Source organism: Fusarium oxysporum, chromosome XI (assembly GCF_013085055.1).
Source record: "Fusarium oxysporum Fo47 chromosome XI, complete sequence".
Lineage (NCBI taxonomy): Eukaryota > Fungi > Ascomycota > Sordariomycetes > Hypocreales > Nectriaceae > Fusarium > Fusarium oxysporum.
Window position 1 is genome coordinate 502,873 of NC_072850.1, and position 19,491 is coordinate 522,363.

Sequence of the window (19,491 nt, forward strand, 5' to 3'; positions counted from 1 at the left end):
ACAAAGCAAGATCCTGCTTATGGAACTATGCATATGGTCTTGCTTAGTTCCTGCCCCTAAGCAAGTAAATATCTGGGGTACTTACCACGCGGAGACCAACAACTCCGGCACCATTGATGAGGACATCAATCTCGCCTACAGTGGGGTGGCCTGTGTACATCGGTTACTAAACATTCCATAGCGCAGTGTTGATCACGATTTACTTCTTGCCCCAGCTCCTCGCAGTCTTTTGGGTTACCGACGTCGCAGCGCGAATAATGCACTGCATCAGCACCAAGGTGCAAAAGACCATCCTTGGTAGAATCTGGCAGGGAGGGCTGTGTATCGGATAGGAGACTGGCACCAGCAGTAGCAAAGCTTTCTGCGGTGGTGCCGGCAATAGTACCAAGAGCACCTAATTAGCGTTAAATAACAAAGACAGGGTCCTAGACAGGGAACAGTTCTTCCCCGAGACACGTACTGGTGATGAGAACAACTTGTCCTTTCAGGGAGCTTCTAAACTTGGTTGGATGAAGGAATGGGTAGATTTCATTATGAATGCGGGGGGGCTGCTGTCCTGCAAACTACATTTCAAGAACCAAGCAATGTCTTTATAGTTGCTATATAGCCTCTCTAGTGCTGACAACTGGAATCGGTAACAATGATGAAAGTTAGTCTCGGAGCCAGCCTGCCTATAGTTCCCAAATCCGATAGTAACCAGATCCGAGACACCCCCGGCCCGATAATCCACCATCTTCACGGAATAACTGGTGAATGGCAGCTGAGAATTGCACGCCAGACCAATCCCAAACATCTACCCATGTATGTGGCTCAGTGGTGCCTTACTTATCTGGACGCGTTGCTTATCTAGACGCGCCCGGTTTGCCTCGGCCTTGACATTGCCAACCAAGATCATCGCCTCGATATCCTGCACAATAATCCTCCCTTCTTCTCAGAAATACCCACACTCAAAGCATCGACGGGCTCTTCCGGGTGGACCATTTCTAATTTGTAGTTTCTCAGTACCGTAGAGAGCACCTTTAAAATATTCATCATAGCCAAGTTCTTGCCTATGCACATACGATGCCCAGTACTGAAAGGCGACAAGTACCCCTGGAGGTCTTTGCTGTTGGGACCAAGGAAGCGATCTGGGATGAACTGGTCGTGGTCCTTGCCCCAAGTCGATGGGTTATGGTGAACGACGTGGTTCAGAGCAAAGACAGTGGTCTTTCTATTGTTAGACTCGAATGATTCTATCATGTTGTTCAATCTCACCTTCTGAGGTATTTGGCATCCCTGAATCACAAGCCCACCAGGAGTCATAATCTTCCGTGGTAATGGCATGGTAAACACAGAGTTAATTCTGAAGTTTTCGTGCATGCATGCCCTTGTATATGGTAGATCTTTCTCGAGGGCCTGGTAAGAAATGACTTGACTCGTATTATTAGATAAGTTCGAATCTAATTCTTGGATAACCTTGTTCAAGACCTCAGGGTTTTGTAGCAGATGGGAGAATAAGAGCGTCAGGGTGCCTGATGTTGTATGAGACCCGGCGACACTGCAGCTTGTGAGAAGATGGCAGGCAGTATAAGCAATCGCACCTACATCATTGCAAAGGCCTCGGTATTAATGTCCAACTCGGTAAGCTTGGACCCAGTCTCAGGGTCAACGGCCACTAACAAGCACGAGAGAAGGTCCTTGCGGCCGCTGGATCCAGCTTCAATCCTTTGCCTGACACAAGCCGCAGTCAGATTCCGAAGCTGCGCACGAGCGTTGAACAGACGTTGCAGCCATGGAATGGGGATGAAGGGCAGAACCTTCTTGATCCACGGGAGAGCATCTGGCGTCATTCCCATCAAGCAAGCAAGATAGATATGGTCATTGATGGGCGGTAATCGGGCTAGATCTCTCTCATCCTGCGAGTCGAAACTTCTGCTAAAGGCGAGCTCACCTAGCACATCGAAGACGTAAAGGGCAATCATGTCCTTGAGATCAAAATCTTGGTTACTATCGCAGAAATGGTCCAGGTTATTCCTCAGTTTCAGGATATGGCTGTCGACAAAATGCTCCATCTCCTTGATGGACTGCAGGGAGAAGGCATGGGCCATTTGGCGACGTCTGATGGCGTGAATCTGATATCTAGACTTAGTGGAAACGCCCATTCATGGACAAAGGATGGCATACCTCTTCATCTTGTGTTCCAAACAAGTTGGGATTGAAAGTCGTAAACCCATCGTAAAACCCTGTCTTTTGTAGTTGTCGACCTCCCTTGTATATGGTGTTGACGGCGTCGGGATTACGAAACGACAAGTCATTTGGCCCGACCCGTACAACGTCGCCATACTGCTCATGCAGCCGAACAAGCGTATGCGGGAGATGCAAATTCCAAAGGTGGTAGGTTTTCCAAAGGTTGGTGACCGAGGCGAGGGGAGGACCGGGATACTTGGCAAGTGGGTGTAGGTAGCGATAGTAAACAATGTATACCAGTCCCAAGAAGCCGACCACGGCTGATGTTTGAAGAAGAATAGGCAGGCTCGAGGCCCAAGTGATGAAAGATTCAAGCTCAAGTGACATTTTAGCAATGCAATGTATAATAAGGGTAAAGCGTAAACAAGAGGTTATAGCTGAAGTTTTTATACTTTCATTGCACATTTACAGGCTCATCTGCTTACGCATCTATACCGACTCATAGCCATATAAAACCATCACGGAAGCACGGAGGCGGAACTAGCGTCTATGTACACCGCGGAACTAGCGGGTGCATCGGAACTAGTGCAGCAAATTTCCCCGCACATTCAACTGCCGAGGATTTAGATTCAAGACCACCCGGATCGAAAAAGGCATACAAAGGAGACCCAAACAGCTCGTCGTTAGTCGGGTTGAGGGCAGTCAAGAACGGCAGCAATAGCCTCTTTCCTTTCTTTCTGTCACATGTGTCCCTCTAGCTTTTTTTTTCATAAGACTTAATCTAGTTGTTATAAAAGGTAATAAGGATGAAATACAATAGTAATTAGAACTCTAATATTTATACTATAACTCTTTGCTTTTAATCGTGATGTTTTTATATCTTATCCTCGCCATCTGTATTTACTTGCTCAACCGCCTCTTTATCACTTTTATAACCAGCCTTCAGTCAGCCCATACTAACAAACTGTCTGTTATTTAGAGTAAGCTCCCATACCTGGTAACGCCTTCATTCTAGGGGCTCATGTAAAAGGAATGAAAAATCAGGAAATCCATCAATTCCAATCCCGATGTCAGACAAGAACGCGAAGTCTCCCGACAAGGATTCAAAAGGTAGGGTCGAGTTGAAGAACATCAAATCAGTTGGTGAGCCTGGCAATGAACTATCCCTTCCATGGTCTTCATTGGGTCGTGTCTGACGGTCACTTGACAAGGCCGGTTTTGACAGCCCATTCAGCCTTTCAGGAAGCTCTCGCAAGCCCTGCAGGCGCTGCCATAACCGGACCATTGGGGGTGACCTTGTGCTGAGAAGCTCAATAAGATCAAGGGCTTGATCAAACTCCGTTTGCACGGTATTCCAGAACAGGCCGTGGGCATGTACAACTGCGAGTAGAATATTCCCAAATGCTGCAACTAAAAGATGTTTGAAGAAGAGCACATGGGAGAATATCAAGGTTCTGTGAGTACTCAGTCTGCAAAGCGTGGAGACCGCACCTTTGGCCAGGGCTACTGCGACATGAGCCTTGGCTTCGTGGTGGCTGATGCGAGAGACGGACTGCAGTACAGGCCGGAATATCAAGTTGCGAAGAAGACTCTGCCGAAGATACAGAGCTGCTTGGATAAAGAGTGACGTTGAGAATGGTTCACTTTGGCCAAGGCTTGCGTCGAGCTTCAAGTGTTGTGGTAGATCGTCATACCACTGACTAGCTTGGGCGTCCAGGTACTCAAGATCATCCCCATGAACCTCCGTTCCATTCTCTCCGTCGATGTTCATAACCCTCCACGCACGACCTACGAGCTTAGTCCATTGGAGCAGACAGCGGAGTACAGGATCTGAGTTATCCTAAAGAGCCGTCAGTAAACAAGCTTTCTTTTTTAATCTTCGCGCCAACAACCTGCAGAAATAGCGACTGGTCCACGTAGGAATCTTGGATAGAGTAAGGAATACCCTGACCAAGACAAATGCGTCTTTCGAGCATGTATACAGACCAAAAGACATTCAACGCAGTCTTTCGATCCTCATGATTCGCAAACACTTTCTTTATAGTTGTGTGTCGATGTAGTCCTATCTCCAAACAGAGTCTTGCTGCAAGCCCAATCATCCTCCCAGTGCGTACTTCGTCGTCGAGTTGATAATGGTAAATGGCCTACAGAACTAATTAGTGGCCAGTCTGGACTAGTGACAGAGCTGCTCACAGTCAATACCAACAGCTGTATGCCGCTGATGCCACTTGGGTTCCATATCAAACTCTCAACTGCTTCTGTTGTACTTTGAAACAGCCGCTGAGCCTGATCATTTCTACCACCATTCTCCATTGTTTTGCTAACAGCTAGAACAATCTTTAGCTTGTTAGTCTCGTCATTTAAAAGAGCCTCTGTTGCTAGCTCCCTTCTAGGGATAGGCGTCCCGCCGCTGATAGGCCCTATAACTGCATATACTCCGTCGACCGTATCTATGAGCTTCTCCTCGCGCAGAAACGGGTAAAGACTACCCATGTTAGTGAACCATTTCTTAACAAGAGTAACAGCCTCTGTTTTAGGTATATCCCATAATGGATCCATGGCTACAAGCTTCATGAACGGGCCATAATTCGAAAAGTGAGATGGGACCCCTGAAAGGTTACCATAATCACAGCTCAGCTTGCTGAGAAGAGCAGAAGGCATGCCCATCTCCCTGAGGTTACCACTGACGGCTTTGAAAGCGAATTCGGAGCTTGACGGGCCGCAGAACTCTGGAACGCTTTGCAAAGTATCTGGCATAATTTGGACTTTCTGGGTTTCGCCGTAGATATGAGTTGATTGGTTGGTGTCCGTCTTGGAATTACCTTCGGCAGCCGTGTTACCAGAACTGATAGTATGGACAGGTGCGGTAAGAGTATCCCGAGGGCTCGCCCTATTATGAGATATTAATGAGATCTTCTGCTAGAACCGTGGCGACGTACAGGGCTGACTTGGGCTGACTTCGCGGCATTTCATACTCGCATATCTTACGTAGCGAAGAGCATCCCCCGCAAGGCTGTTCACCTTTCAGCTACACTTAGCATTGTCTTTATGTTTAGTGCTTGCAAGACTTACCGTCACACTTGGTCTTGCGTCGTCTACAGTAGGTGCTAGAGCTGCAGTCAGCTCTATGTAGGTGCGTTATGTAAGGTGGACGGTGATAACCACCAAGCCTGATTGACATATTGCGCTCGTTTAGACCGAACTTTAGTTCTAGCCACTGCCTTGTGAGTTTCGCCCATAATTATAGGCTTTGTATAGTTTCAGGGACAGGTAAAAATGGGCGGAGTGGTTTAAGAATATTCGGGGGTAACGCTGAGATTATATAAATAGTCGAATCCTAAGAAGAAGGATGCGGGGTATTGTGGGGGCTTTTTGTATTTCTTATTTATATTATTATTAACTCTAGGCTGTAAAAATATTATATATAACCTGGCTTAGGAATTATTATATAATCTTTTATAAATTCTACTTGGTTTCCCTGGTGAGTTTAGAACCTGCCAAGCACATATTCTGCTTGAGAAAGATGTTTTGTTGCACTGGCGCTCCGTTTCACTAGACCGGCACAGCCGGCTGACATGACGAGTGGATCTTGTGTCGGGAGCTACGGGCTCTGGACTGGTGTGGCAGCCCCTAACTTCCCTGATTCTAACAACTTCGCACTGGCCCCGCCGGCATGTGACTCTAAAGAGGGTATATCCCTGAGATCAAGTTTCAATTCAATGCCACAAACCATCCTCTTGACGACCATGCCATGTTGATATCACGGACGGAGAGTGCAACGCGAATATCTCTATTTGAAGCTTCTCAGGACTAGATGATTATCTTAGAAGGAATGGACACTTCCTCACCATAACACGGGCACTTTTAATCTCATCACATGGTCTCATTAGTGACGGGATCACTTGGCTAGATACGGTGTAGGAAGAGTCACATCCATGCGTAATAGAGTAGAGACAGGTCACCTGCTCCATATGGAATATCTTAACCCAAGACCATGCATGCTCTAAGCTGTTAGACTTGGTTCCAGGATGAAGGCAATATGCAGCTCTTCGGCGAACAAAGTGCGATTGAAGCGGCGAATCAATTATATAGACAGCTAACTCATGTTTTCAACACACTCTCTTTTAGGGCAAAAGTGCACGCACGATGAGCCCCCTGTCTCGTTTTCTGTTCCATACCCAATCATTCCTTCAGCTTGAAGTATCGTGCGAAGAACATAGAGTTCGCAGCAAGAATCACTGGCACAACGCTGACCATCTCTCCCAAGCCAGCATACCGAGGCGGAATACGGAACTCAACCCAAGCACCACTAGCCATTGTGATCGCTAGAATATTATAGACAGCGGACCAGACAAAGTTGAAGTACATGCGCTGGAACGATACTTTGCTGATATCAAGAAGAAAAGGGATACCTTCAAGACCGTTCAGAAGCACGACATCTGCTGCACCCTGAGTAACGTCGCTGCTTGTCAAACCACCTCCCATCTGAGCACCAACATTGGCTTGGGCCACAGCGATAGCATCATTCGTGCCATCGCCACAAAAGAGGACGCGCTTGCCCTTGTCCATCAAAGAAGCGACGTAGTCTCTCTTCTCAGGTGGAGTACGCTCACCAACGACGTTCTCAGCTGGAATACCAACGGATGCTGCAACGGCTTGAACAGCCTTGATCTGATCTCCAGAAACAAGATGAACGTTGATGTTGCGAGACTTGAGCTCGGAGATAACCCGAACTGCTTCAGGGCGGATCTGAGCTGAAAGTCCGAAGACGATAAGAGGAACAGAATCATGAGTCACGACAAGTGTAGTTAAGCCACCATGCTGAAGGCGCGACACATCGTCCAATTTATCAGCTCCAGTCCATCGAGCATTTCCGGCTCTGAGAGTTGAGTCCAGGTAATCTGCCTCAACTCCAGCGCCAGGAACGACTTGGACATTGACTAACTCTGACATGGACTTGATGGACTGTCCTTCAAGATGCTTCTCAACAGCAGCCGAGACAGGATGTTTACCGCCAGAGACAAGAGCCATAGCTAAAGAAAGGTTATCTGCCATGTCCCCGTTGAGATTAACCTGCTCAGTCACAGCAAGCTCAGCCTCAGTGATCGTACCAGTTTTGTCGAATACAACATCGGTAATCTTGCGAGCTCCCTCGGTGGTATCAGCAGATTTGATGATGACACCACCACGGGCTGCAATACCACCCGCGACGACGAGAACCATGGGGACTGCAAGTCCAAGAGCGCAGGGACACGCGACTGCGAGAGTAGCTACTGCGTATGTGATAGCGTTGCCAACACTCTTCCCGGCGTCGTAGTTGAGTACCTCCATACCGCAGGCGATCCAGATGACGAGGACAAGAATGGCTACAGTAGCCATAGCGGGAACAAACCAGCCAGCAACTTTGTTAGCGAGATCTTGGATCTCTGGCTTCGACTTGGCAGCCTCTTCTACAAGCTGGGCAATGTCTGTGACGGTGTTCTTCCCAGGAAGACGCGTCAGCTGAACAGTGACGGTACCATCCCCGTTAACAGTACCAGCAATCAAGTCACTGCCCTTCTGCTTAACAATGGGAAGTGTCTCCCCCGTAAGCATAGACTCGTCTACCTCAGTCTTCCCAGAGAGGACGATACCATCAGTAGGTACCCTTGAGTGAGGCAGAACCTTGAACACATCTCCGTACTGAAGAAGGCGAGCGTCAATCTCACGATCACCTTCCTTCTCGACAAGCACAGCGATGTTGTTCTGCTTAGATCGAAGGGATACAGCCGAAACAGCTTGGACGCGAGCAAAAGCAGCGATGAGGCGGCCAACGAGGATGAGCGTGATGAGCATGGTGCTAGTCTCGAAGAATTGACCTTCATCGAGAGGTTTACCCGCCATTTCGAAGCTGAATGCAACGACGGAGTAGACGTAAGCAGCGGTGATGCTAATGACAACAAGCATGTCCATCTCGACTGTTCGACTGTACCAGACAGCAGAAATAGCAGGGCGATAGAACTCGGGGATAGCGATGCATTGAACAAGTGTACCGAGGATCAGCGAGATAATTCCCTCGGTCTTCTTGTTGACTAGATTCTCACTCCATGAAACTACTGCGACGGGGATGGTGAGGGCAGCGGCAAGGAGGGTCTTTGTGAGTTGGTCCCAGAGGCGACGGCGACTGTTTTCGAGTTGAGGGTCTCCACGAGGTTCAGCCAGACCACTGCACTTGCCTTTGACATGTTCCAACAGGTCTCGGGCTCCGATGGTAGTCGGCTCATATGACAGACGAACCGTCTTCTTGTCAAGCGACTGCACATCCGTCACGCCTATAGGTGGATTGTCGACAAGTTCCTTACTCTGTGCAGTCGTAGCCAAGACATCGAGGTAGTAATCCCCACCGATGATCTTGCTAAGCATGAAGCCACTTGCCCCAGATACAAGGCTGAGGACCTCTTCAGCATTGGTGATGCATGCATCAACGTCGAACTCTCCTTTGCCCATGACAAAGTTGACTTGAGCGTTGGAAACACCAGTCATACTGCCAAAGATCCGCAATAACTTGTCTGCACAAGAGGTACAGTCCATACCACTGACAAGAAACCCGACTGTCTCGAGGTTTGCAGCGTTCTCGACGTCGACCTGCTTGCTTCCTGTTCCAGAGGGCTTGAAAGCTGGAATAACAGGTGCAGCTTTCTTCTTTCCATGTTTGCTTCGATGCTTTTGTTTGTTTGGGGTCGTTCGGGTGCTCATACAGCATGTTTCGAGGGATGTCATTCCCTGTTCGATAGCGCTCCGGCAGATGCAGCGGATTTGTTCGAGGTAGCTGCTGTACTGGTTGAAAGCAGCTTCGAGATGGGTACCACAGGCTGTGTCTGCTTTGTGAAGGCCATGGTCATGCTCGTGGGGCTGATCCTGTGAGCCTGTACCTGTTAGGTCTCTAGTTATGCTGCGCTATAGGGTCAAGTTACCTTCATGGCCTGGATCGTCGTCACAGGCCCTCTTGCACTCGAGGGCAGCAATGGCATAGATGCATTTCTCTGCGTTAAACCCGAATGTTAGAGAGGGTATGAAGTTGTTTCTGTTAGGATGAGAAGGCCTTACCACTACAGTGTTCCTCGCTGCCGCAGCAAGTCGAGGCCTGGGAGGTGATGCTACTAGCATCGGAGTGATCGTCGCAGCATCCTCCATGTTCGTGGCCATGATCGTCGCCGTCAGCATGCGCATGGTCGTGGTCACGCTCATGGGAGCCGTTGTGCTCGACAGTAGCAGCTCCATCTGTATGATCGGTATGTACATGGCCATGTTCATCCAAGCTGGCACTAACACGCTCAGCCTTGGATCCGCAACAAGATGCACCCATGGTTTCGTGAACGTTATGTTTCTGGTAATGGAGTAGTAGAATATAATACGAGGTGTGACTATAGAGAAACCAAAACTGAAGAGAATTTCATTTTATCTAAATACTCGAAACATCGTGAGTTGCAACTCACTCATAATGAACCTGTTTGTTAGTGTTCCGCGGATGGCTCCACCACCGCTAAAAGTCTCCGCGCTCCGTTTCCGCGCCGCGTTCTCCTCGCTAAACCGTTTTAGACTGTGAAACAGGAGGCGCGGGGACTTTCCAATCAGTCATTTTGTGCGACATGCTGAGGATAATCTCGTGATTACATTTACGTCATTGAGCTATTGGCAGAAGAGGGAGAGTTATTGAGGAGTAGACAAGCATTGGGTATATTGCTAAAAACTTGTCGGGTATTCGTAAGTCATAATCGTGAATATGTAATCATCACGCCGAGATGATCCGTTGCGCCTCTGCTATCGCAGCCTTAACCTGATCAACCGTCCTAAAGCATGCACAAGCAGTCGTCATGTCAACTTCCTTCGGACACACCTCCGTTGGATGTTTCGTCGTCGGCAGCGACTCTGTATTCGAACAGCTCGTCCCCGTCTCGCAATTCTCATGACCCTCGGTATGAAGCTGACTCTGTCTCGTCGCCAATCCTTCACCCAATTTCACAAGACAATCCAACTCCCCTTTGAGACTTGCCTGTAGAAAATTAATGTAGCTCGGTCCCTCGAGTGAAAGCTCAACCATGTCCCGGGCATCTGGCTGCTGACCGACGACGAGGCGGATCGGTGTACCGGACACTGAGGACTCAGCGGTTCGTTGCTTCTGTATGTAGAAAAAGTCGCCGTATGAGGAGCCGATGCTGGATAGGAGAGAGCCCAATAGATAGACGTTTCGTGACGTGCGTGGGCTCTTGATGGATTGGAAGCAGACTGTGCACTCAAGGATCGTCCTTGCTGATGCGAGAGACTGCTTCAAGACTTTGAGAGTTTGGAAAGTCTCGAGTGAGCTCTCAATATCTGAGAAATGCTGATTGACCAACTCGATGCAAGAGCATTTCTGAGAAGAGAGTCCGGGGGTCGCTATGTTCTCAGTGTTTTGCGACGTCGGCGTCACGTCCACTTGCTTTTCCGTAGTTCCTGGGTACACGCCGTTCTGGTCTTGTTGCATAGAAGCCCCATTGAACAAATCCGATGGCAACGGTTCCTGTCTTTGGGCATTATCCTGATCCGTCGAAAAGTCCATATCAAAAGACGGCAACGGCGTTCCCAAATCATCAAGAAACTGATCCATAATCCCAGCAAAATTCCCCGTATCCATAACCTCCGGCGACATCGACGCCGCACCCGTACTCGCCACGCCATTCGCTCTATACCCCAGCGGCTGGCCCCTCCTTGGCCGGCCTATAGTCCTCATAGGGGAGTATTCGCACGTCAAAGCAAAGTGAGAACATCGTTCGCATAAAGGAGTGTGGCGAGAACATCGAACTTTTCGCTTGCCTAGCACGGTCACGTCATCAGCTGATGATTACAAAGAGGGGAAAAGAGAAAGAGACTGACGACATGGGTCGCAGGCGCGGTGCTGGCTCTTGTCACTTATACTTTGAGGGTTCATGCCTACTAGGAGCAGATCATATATAGTAGCGTGTCGTGGATTGCGTTGCTGGTTGGTTTTTTCGCGACGGGTGCGGCCATCAAGGTTCTCTGCCGAGGTCTTTTGCCAAGGGGAAAAGCTGGGGATTGAACCAACGCCGCGGGGCGGCGCGGAGACTTTTGATGGACGTGATTGGTGGTTAACCCCACTTCCTTGAACTGTTTCGCAACCTCCTTACCCTACATATCAGACTTTTCATATTTAACATTAAATTCCAACTAACTATAGAGGTGCAATGTATTAAAGCTTGCAACATGATATACCTTGAACAGTCAAACTGACTTAATTAACTAAAAGGTTGTTCCCAGGCTGGACCTGAGACAATATCCCAGCCTTGACGAGATCGTTAACAAGATCCAGCAACATACCATCGCACCCTTCAGCTGCCATAATCCTGATAGAGACCGGCAGATACTCCACATGTCTAGTAATACTGCTATCATACTTGAATTGCCCTATTGGTATTGAAAAGTCCGGATTCCCAGCCATTGGCGAGATGAAGCCTATATTCAGGCCGAGCAGAACACCAACCAACCCGCCAGAGCCCATAGCGCTACCGTAATCACTTCTGTATTCTGGTGTAGCATGCTTAAAAGTATAGAGCATAAGACTTTCTGAACACGCTTGAGCGTTTTTGGGGAGCATGACCTCATCCCACCAACTCTTAAAGATGGTCTTGTTCGCGACTGCTTCATCGAGTAGCGACGGAAGAGTGTCGGACCAGCTCCAACTTCCGTGGGTGGAGGGATTGACGAAAGGTACGCGTCCATCGTACGCGGCTGCATAGTCCTTGAAGAACGGATCGCGAACAAGGAGGGTTTGCTGTTTGGCTGAAATAACTGCCCATGCCGAACCAACAAGCTCCTGCAAGTCGCTTGGCGTACCTGCTGGGTGACTGCGAGACCACTCTTCCGTGTGATTAAACGTTGCGAGGTCCGCCGAGAGGAACTTGGCTAACCTATCAACGAATTGAACGATGACGCGGTCCGAGTCTGAAATATCGGTGTCCTTTGCTGAGGGGAGGTCGTATGTAAGAACTCGTTTCGGATACCGTGTATAATTCGCTGTGAGATTTGAGTACATGACCCTGCAAGCAGTTGACCAAATCTCTATATCACGAGCCAGAAACCCAGCGGTATCAAACTCAGGCCCTAGTGGTATAACACGCGATAAGTCCACTAGACCATGCGTCGGCCGATTTCCGAATATTCCGTTATCCTCGGCCGGTATCCGGATGGACCCTCCCGTATCGGAACCCAGAGCCAGATCCAACCAATGGTAGGAAGCGATACCCGCCCCCGCTCCAGAGGAGGATGATCCAACTTCTTGATACCCGTCGCCTCGGGGGTTGAACGGGGCTTGGTAGTCGATGGCATCTCTGACATTTTCAGGCGCCGCGAATTGAGTCGTCTTCATCTTGCCGACCAAGACAGCTCCGGCGTCCAGCAGATGCTGTAGTGCGGGTGCAGTGCCATTGGCTTCGGGGTAGGTGTCATAGTAGGCGCGGCTTCCAGCTCCAGTCTTGAGGCCGTGAACGTCATAGATATCTTTTACGCCGATGCGCACACCAGCAAGCGGGTAGTCGTCAGTTGGAGTGTAGTAAATTCTCGAGGGTACACCAATCGATATGGACGATGAGCCAGGGAGTGCAGCGGGGAGGGGAGCGAAAGATCCGCTTGAGAGGGGTATGACACCTTGGGTGAAGGCGCCTTGAGTGTCGAGATAAAGGCGGTACGGGGTATGTAGAGAACCTGTTGAGGGGTTCAAGATGTAAGGACCGTTGGGGACGTTGAAGGAGTAATCGATTTCTTTCCACAACGATGATGTGTTGCCTTGATACTGATAGTTCAATAGACCGGGAACATCATCAGAATCTTTCTTCACGTAGATTGCTGCAAGCTGTGTGAGCACACCTTTCCAGTTTTTAAAGAGAAATAATAACGCACCCTGCAAGAAACCTTTGTTGAAAACATCATCCTCGGCAAGCCAAGCTTTAACAGTGTCGTTGAGACTAGACTCATCGAATCGGTTGTCTGTTGCCTCAAAGATTGTCGCCGGGACAAAGTCGACAAGTCCTTGGTGGTGAAGACTGGAAGATAATGGGAGGAATCCTACAGGCTCAGGGTGTACAAAGTACAAGACCCCATTGACAGACACGGTTGCGCCATGATTGACAAGGTTGGAATATGCAACCCTAAAAAAGGCAGCGAGGATAAGAAATGATACCGCACGCATAACTTGATATGTGTTGCGTGTAGTTGATATTTGTGGCTAGAAGCTTCTCATCACCACACAGAACTTGAAACTGTTGAATGGAGAGGTTGAGGTGAGCCCTCGGCTAGTTTTAAGACAGTTAATTGGCGGTTCAAGTTCCACTTGCATGCATTTCACAAGTTGTTTACCATGAATAATCTTAGATAGCAGTATGACTAATTAATGCAGTTCCACTCTTCTCCTAGTTGTAGGGTACTTCCTCAATTAATTGGACATGGGCATTTTGCTCTTTCTATATATGTTATTCAACTAAGGTCTTACTTAGTCAGAACTTATAAGTTACCATTCACGATGTTTTATTTAAGCAAAACTCTAATGCTTGTAATAGGTTCTATGTGGTGATTATAAGCTCTTAACCGCCATGCTATAATACAACCCACTTATCAGAAGGATAACTCTCGAGACGGCTTTTACACTCAAGGCTGTTTTATAAACTGCAATAAATACATGGTAAAGCATTTAAGATAGCTTCCTTGCTTAATACGGCCCATAAGATCACACCATCTATTTAAGTCTGTATATACCTATGACCTAATGCAATTCATTCACTTAAGCTATAAAGCCATATTGAGCCACGCTTTGAGTGGTAATATCAATATACACTCATCGAGGCTTTCCTCGGGCGAGTGTAATAGAGTCTGATATTACTATTTACAGCGAGCTATCTAGTAGGGATGTATGGAAGGAGATGAGCTAGCCCCCGCATCTCATAACCCCTTTTGGCTCAGAGGAAGTCAAAGGCACTGCTCAGTTAACAAGATACCGTCAACATCGTTCCTAAGTTACCAAGGACATGCACCGTCACCCTCTGGAAGGAACTGGCGGCAACAGTTGGACCAGCTGTTCCCATCAATCTTACCGTGCAGACACTGGTCGAGACACAGTCAGTAATACTCAATGCCATATCTGTTTGAGTACTTACGTATTTTCCAGAGAAGCGGACCTTCCTGGAGGTAGTGAGGAATGAAGTCTTCCCCCCCAATCGGGTGCAGGTATCGGCGGTATCGTCGTCAAGGGCGCCAGCAGTGTTGATCTGGCAGCCACAAGTTCCGTGAGGATCCGCGGCGGCGAGGCTGGCTGGAGTTAGAGGGTGAAGGAGAACGAGATTGTGTATATACATACGAGAACGCCAATGACTGAGACGGCACGCATGTTGGTGGTGAGGTTTGGTTGGAATGTAGTTGGATGGTAGAGAGTAATTGCTTGGAGCATGAGTTGGATGTAGATGTCCAGCTGAGAGGAATCGAATCTTATATAGCCGTCTTCGTCCACATGAGTCTTCACGAGCTTCACAAGTTCAATATGCCGAGGAAAGGAGCCGTCACCTTGGTCGAGCTCTGGCAAGTGCCGTGCCTCGTATGAATTTCGGGATAATACAAAGTTCAAGGTCATGTCGGCCTCACCGCCGGTGTATCAGCATCTACACTTTACAAGTATCAAGAACCCCGATAAACATACTCGCGATGATATATTAAAGTTTAATCAGGAGTGGTTCGAGATTTGGAACTTCTAGAAAAGTGATCTTTCATCGCGCATTCGCATGTCCAACTCCCTCCCTCACCTCACCTCCTCGCTTTTGATTTACGCAACTCGAGGTCATCGGCTCGAAAACCAGGAAAAACCGTTGGCCATACTCCTGATATTTACAGCAGCCATGTTTTGTTAGGACATTTGTCGTGTTGCATGCGTCCATGCGATATTGATCGCTCTGTTTAGATTTGAGAAACTTCCCAGTCGTGCTGTACCTCTGAGAATGGCTCAGTCGCTTGTCTTTGCTGCCATTTTGGGCTACCTTGAACCTACCATTATGCTGCTGACGCCAATTCCTCATGTCCAGGGTTGGCGAAATTGTGTACGGATAGAGAAGTCCAGACATTTCTCTCTTTGACACATTATTGAGCCTGCCAAACATGTTTGGCACTGGATGGTCTCTGTCGTCACTAGCCACCAGGTTTGCAGGTATGACATGGTTCTCGCAACAATTGGAAAATTCGGAAGTCGACTATATTTCCATCTCGGATCTGAGATGCTTGGGCTACGTCAAGAATGACGAGGCAACTACTGCAGGTATTTTGACTCTGGCTAGGCAGTGTATTGCTTGGCCGGGAGCTACGTGGGCCGCGGTGTAGCATTGTCAAGAAGCCAAGATTGCCTCTGCTTGCGTGTAAGGGATGGAAATATAATGAGGCTGTGTGACGAATTACACATGCTTGAGAAAGCGTCACTACGTAGAGAGAGAATAGCACGTAAAATGATGCCTCCTTCAGCGCATATAGCGGGGCGAAACCCAATTCTCTAGCGTATTATTGGCTTACTCGCTTCTTTCTTAGCGAGTGCGATAGTGGGCTGTGCCGTTAACCGTTTCTCGATACGTATGCCAATGTCAATGACGTCAAGACCCTGATCATCGATATCCAGCACCTAATCTCAGATCCCGTAATTTCCATGAGACGTCTTTCAATTCATCTTAATAAACCATTGTTCAAGCTGTTTCTGTTATAGAGAATGCATCAATCCAACGAACCAGATAATTCCTTGGCATCATCACCACCACCAGAAATACCACCATCAGCACCGGATATACCACCTTTCTCACCAAGATCAATGGCTGACGTCGGTACCGATTCCGGAAACCTTTTCCGTCTAAAAGACGTGCTCACTTATTTCGCCGCTGTCAAAGGGGACCTGTCAAACGTCACTGCCCCTCCTTTCATCCTCGCTCCCAGATCAGCCATTGAGATTCCGGCTGCTTGGGCCTGTCATCATGATCTCTTTCTTCAACCTGCAGATGAACCTGATGCTGGAGTGAGGGCCCTTTTACTGGCAAAGAACTACATCTGTAGTCTTAAACAGCTCGTCAATGCCGATTCTCCAGATGCGGCGAAGAAGCCATTGAACCCGTTCCTTGGTGAACTATTCCTCGGCTCATTCTCCGACAAGTCTGGGTCGAAATCAGAACTCGTTATTGAGCAAGTATCACATCACCCGCCTGTCACAGCATGCTCTGTATACAATAAAGAGCGTGGTATGTCATCGATTGGCTTCGCGGGCCAGGAAACATCCTTCAGCCTAGTCAATGGCGTCACCGTACGTCCAACAGGATGTGCAATTATCCAAGACCAGAAGCATAATGAGCAAAGTCTCATGACGATGCCAACAATATTGGTCAAGGGCGTGACGACTGGGAATCCATATCCAGAGATGGAGGGTCCAGCCTACATTGCCAGCTCGAGCGGGTACTTGACGAAAATCGGATTCCACGGTAAAGGAAGGCTTGGGTACGGTCAGAAGAACCAGGTCGTCGCTGAAGTATTTGCCCCGAATGACAAGGATCATCCGTTATATCGCATCACGGGCCAATGGACCGGCGAGATCAAGGTTGAAGACTCATCAAAGACGACCCTCGAGGAATTCCACGTCGATAAGATCCCAATCTCACCTCTCAAGGTCGCGCCCGTAGAAGAACAAACGCCATGGGAGTCACGTCGGGCTTGGTTCAAAGTTACTCAAGCTATTAAACAGCACAACATCGAAAAGGTGTATGCCCACAAGAGCACATTGGAAGAGTCGCAAAGAAGGCGACGGGTTGAAGAGGACAAGACGGGGAAGCAATGGAATCGCTTGTTCTTTACCCAAATCCCCAAGGGTGACGAGACGCTCGAGTCCTTGGTTTCGAAGGTTCCTGAGAAATTGAGTATACTCGATTTTACAAAGACGGGTGGTGCTTGGAGATTTGTTGGGGCTGATAGAGCGGAGGAGGTGAAACGGCATTTGAGCCGCGACAGTTTACCATAGCGTCACGATAAGCATAAAGCATTAATAATAGATTATATTGTATGGATACGTTTACTGCCAATCCTAGCTGTATGAAAGCCAGGAGCTGATTCTAACTATCCAATCCGTCCGACACTTCACATTAGATCTTGTCAACGTGCTCTCCAGTCTCATGTTGAGCAGCAAGCTTCTCATCAATTGCCTCAGCCCTGCGAGCAAGATCAGCCTGCAGGTTTGCAGTATACTCGCTCTTGTCGACGAAAGGAATGAACCAGGGAGCATTGGTGAACAGATAGTTCATCTCCTCCAGAGGAAGCTGCTTAGTCTCAGGAACGAAAGCCCAGACGCAAAGAGCGTTGGTGAAGTTGCAAATGACGAAGAGAAGGTAATACTTCCAGCCAACAGCACCCATCGCAATACCAGTGACTTGACCAATCATGGTGTTGAAGGCGAATGAGGTCATGGTAGCAAGAGAAACACCCTTTGCTCGGGTACGGGTGTCGAAGATCTCGGCGGGGATGATCCAAGAGAGAGGTCCGCAAGTGGCTGAGAAAGAGAAGTTGTACGCCCAAGTAACGATAATGAAACCCCAACCTTGAGCAGCGCTACCGGAACCGGGAGGATACACAACAAGCATGATGGTGGCAATGATAAAGGTAAGCATGTTGAACAGGTTACCCCAGATAAGCGTCCATCGACGGCCGAAACGATCAATATAGACGATGCAGAGAGCCTGGGCAATCAACGCAATGATAGAGTTGATGGCCTGATACTTGAGGGTATCAGCGGCATTGATACCAGCCTGTCCATAAATAGTAACAGAGTAGTATTGAATCGCCGAAACACCAGTCATCTGAATGGAAGCCTGAAGACCGCACGCGATCAAGAGACGACGGAAACAAGAAATATCCCTGAAGAGCTCAAGATACGACTTGGCGCCGTTGGCATGCTCGTCGGCAATGCTTTCCTGAATCTGCTCGATCTCCGCGCGGACCCAGGCATCATCGACGTTGCCGTTGGAGTGGAGGCGGGCAAGGGTCTTGAGTGCTTCATCCTGCTTACCCTGGTCCATGAGCCAGCGGGGAGACTCTGGGAACACGAAGATGAGGGCGCCGAGGATGATGGCCGGGATGATCTGGATGCCGAGGGGGATTCGCCACTGTCGGTTGTCGGAGAAGTTGGTGAATGTGCCCCAGCCGGTCCACGAAGCGACGAGGGCTCCTATTCCCAACATGAATTGCTGGAGAGCTGTGACTCTGCCTCGGATGGAAGGATGTGCGATCTCGGCTTGGTACAGAGGAATGATCATGGTCAAGAAACCGACACCAAGACCGGCCAGGAAGCGACCAGCCATAAGGTATGAGATCTTGGGGGCTCCAGTCTGGAGAGCACCTCCAAGAGTGAAGATTATAGAACCAATGGTGATAGTCCATCGTCGGCCGGTGTATTCGGTAGTAGGTCCAGCGAACATGGCACCAAAGAAGGCACCAGCGGTGAAGAGCGCAACTACAGCACCACTGCAAAAGTCAGTATATTGTAACAGTCTCAATGTGGAGACTGGCGACTTACGTATCGGCAGCTGTGTCGCTAGTGTTGAACTCCCGGTGATAAGATGGCGACGCAATGACCTGGGCGATAACACCCAAATCATAGCCAAAGAGCAGCGATCCAAAGGACGCAAACACTCCGACGAGGAACTGGTAAACCTTGGGCTTCATGATGACTGAATATGCAGACAATGATGGGGATGAAGTGATCGACAGGAGGGGGATTTCAAGAGCTTTTAATACTTTTCATCAACGACCCAGAAGCTTGGAGCTTCAGAGTAGCATTGCCCTTCTCGCGCTCCAATGGCTGATGATCCCCAGAACTCAATGCATTTAGCGTAAAAAGTCCCCATGGGGAATGGGGGCACGCAAAGTGCAACCTCGTCTGCCTCGCGAAAAAACACGAAACAATGCCGAAGACACGCTAAGGGAGCAGCCCATTAACAGCGCGTGACATCGCCCATAGAAGCGCTTCTTCATGATTGGAGCGCAAGACGACGTTGTTAAGCTAGGTGTTAATGGTATGAGAGGAACCAAGCTAATGCGGAGAAGGGCAACCCGCGTAATGTTAGCATGGGTTAAGGTCGGGTTGTTTGCCGGATTTGTGTCTTGGGCTGGTGCGGGGTTTCAGCTGACATGTTTGGGAGAGCGCTATGCTGTTTTTATCGTGTTGTCCGGGGGAGAGTCAGTGATGCGGAATCGTGCCGGCATGAGAGCTTGGGAGAAGGGCAGGGCCGGTCTTGG

General features: G+C 48.8%; 7 protein-coding genes across 7 annotated transcripts; 1 reads left to right on the forward strand and 6 right to left on the reverse strand.

The window, feature by feature from the left end:
* Positions 1 to 891: 891 nt before the first annotated feature.
* FOBCDRAFT_147637 (cytochrome P450) lies at positions 892 to 2,553 on the reverse strand (the record flags this gene model as incomplete). The annotated part of the gene is made up of 4 exons (XM_059608264.1): positions 892 to 1,206; positions 1,255 to 1,537; positions 1,585 to 2,111; positions 2,164 to 2,553. The coding sequence occupies 4 exons, from the start codon at positions 2,551 to 2,553 to the stop codon at positions 892 to 894; spliced, it is 1,515 nt and encodes a 504-aa protein (XP_059466123.1).
* A 516-nt stretch (positions 2,554 to 3,069) lies between these two features.
* On the reverse strand, positions 3,070 to 5,447 carry FOBCDRAFT_191763 (uncharacterized protein). Its single transcript, XM_059608713.1, has 5 exons — positions 5,239 to 5,447; positions 5,106 to 5,187; positions 4,360 to 5,056; positions 4,059 to 4,310; positions 3,070 to 4,006 (listed from the first exon to the last, which is right to left on the reverse strand). The coding sequence occupies exons 1-5, from the start codon at positions 5,345 to 5,347 to the stop codon at positions 3,173 to 3,175; spliced, it is 1,974 nt and encodes a 657-aa protein (XP_059466124.1). The 5' UTR covers positions 5,348 to 5,447; the 3' UTR covers positions 3,070 to 3,172.
* Positions 5,448 to 6,152: 705 nt separating this feature from the next.
* Positions 6,153 to 9,550, reverse strand: FOBCDRAFT_233246 (E1-E2 ATPase-domain-containing protein). The gene is made up of 3 exons (XM_031192117.3): positions 9,253 to 9,550; positions 9,120 to 9,188; positions 6,153 to 9,071 (listed from the first exon to the last, which is right to left on the reverse strand). Exons 1-3 carry the CDS (start codon positions 9,509 to 9,511, stop codon positions 6,349 to 6,351), a joined length of 3,051 nt encoding a protein of 1,016 aa, XP_031030963.2. The 5' UTR covers positions 9,512 to 9,550; the 3' UTR covers positions 6,153 to 6,348.
* A 308-nt stretch (positions 9,551 to 9,858) lies between these two features.
* FOBCDRAFT_233248 (uncharacterized protein) lies at positions 9,859 to 11,223 on the reverse strand. Its single transcript, XM_031192118.3, has one exon. It carries the CDS (start codon positions 10,913 to 10,915, stop codon positions 9,938 to 9,940), a length of 978 nt encoding a protein of 325 aa, XP_031030964.3. The 5' UTR covers positions 10,916 to 11,223; the 3' UTR covers positions 9,859 to 9,937.
* Positions 11,224 to 11,375: 152 nt separating this feature from the next.
* Positions 11,376 to 13,504, reverse strand: FOBCDRAFT_191770 (amidase signature domain-containing protein). The gene is made up of 2 exons (XM_031192119.3): positions 13,099 to 13,504; positions 11,376 to 13,044 (listed from the first exon to the last, which is right to left on the reverse strand). Exons 1-2 carry the CDS (start codon positions 13,385 to 13,387, stop codon positions 11,435 to 11,437), a joined length of 1,899 nt encoding a protein of 632 aa, XP_031030965.2. The 5' UTR covers positions 13,388 to 13,504; the 3' UTR covers positions 11,376 to 11,434.
* A 1,832-nt stretch (positions 13,505 to 15,336) lies between these two features.
* On the forward strand, positions 15,337 to 17,233 carry FOBCDRAFT_265218 (uncharacterized protein; the record flags this gene model as incomplete). The annotated part of the gene is made up of 3 exons (XM_031192121.3): positions 15,337 to 15,493; positions 15,757 to 15,767; positions 15,929 to 17,233. 3 exons carry the CDS (start codon positions 15,337 to 15,339, stop codon positions 17,219 to 17,221), a joined length of 1,461 nt encoding a protein of 486 aa, XP_031030967.3. The 3' UTR covers positions 17,222 to 17,233.
* Positions 17,234 to 17,240: 7 nt separating this feature from the next.
* On the reverse strand, positions 17,241 to 18,934 carry FOBCDRAFT_191775 (general substrate transporter). The gene is made up of 2 exons (XM_031192122.3): positions 18,770 to 18,934; positions 17,241 to 18,717 (listed from the first exon to the last, which is right to left on the reverse strand). The coding sequence occupies exons 1-2, from the start codon at positions 18,916 to 18,918 to the stop codon at positions 17,343 to 17,345; spliced, it is 1,524 nt and encodes a 507-aa protein (XP_031030968.2). The 5' UTR covers positions 18,919 to 18,934; the 3' UTR covers positions 17,241 to 17,342.
* Between the last annotated feature and the right edge of the window lie 557 nt (positions 18,935 to 19,491).

Coding starts and splice junctions, on each gene's coding strand:
- FOBCDRAFT_191763 (XM_059608713.1), bottom strand. CDS start 5,347: ATGTCAATCAGGCTTGGTGGTTATCACCGTCCACCTTACATAACGCAC. Junction 4,311..4,359: donor TACAGCTGTTGGTATTGACT/GTGAGCAGCTCT, acceptor TTAGTTCTGTAG/GCCATTTACCATTATCAACT. Junction 4,007..4,058: donor ACCAGTCGCTATTTCTGCAG/GTTGTTGGCGCG, acceptor ACGGCTCTTTAG/GATAACTCAGATCCTGTACT.
- FOBCDRAFT_233246 (XM_031192117.3), bottom strand. CDS start 9,511: ATGGGTGCATCTTGTTGCGGATCCAAGGCTGAGCGTGTTAGTGCCAGC. Junction 9,189..9,252: donor CAGCGAGGAACACTGTAGTG/GTAAGGCCTTCT, acceptor GGTTTAACGCAG/AGAAATGCATCTATGCCATT. Junction 9,072..9,119: donor CGACGATCCAGGCCATGAAG/GTAACTTGACCC, acceptor TAACAGGTACAG/GCTCACAGGATCAGCCCCAC.
- FOBCDRAFT_233248 (XM_031192118.3), bottom strand. CDS start 10,915: ATGAGGACTATAGGCCGGCCAAGGAGGGGCCAGCCGCTGGGGTATAGA.
- FOBCDRAFT_191770 (XM_031192119.3), bottom strand. CDS start 13,387: ATGCGTGCGGTATCATTTCTTATCCTCGCTGCCTTTTTTAGGGTTGCA. Junction 13,045..13,098: donor CAACAAAGGTTTCTTGCAGG/GTGCGTTATTAT, acceptor CACAGCTTGCAG/CAATCTACGTGAAGAAAGAT.
- FOBCDRAFT_191775 (XM_031192122.3), bottom strand. CDS start 18,918: ATGAAGCCCAAGGTTTACCAGTTCCTCGTCGGAGTGTTTGCGTCCTTT. Junction 18,718..18,769: donor AGCGACACAGCTGCCGATAC/GTAAGTCGCCAG, acceptor TGACTTTTGCAG/TGGTGCTGTAGTTGCGCTCT.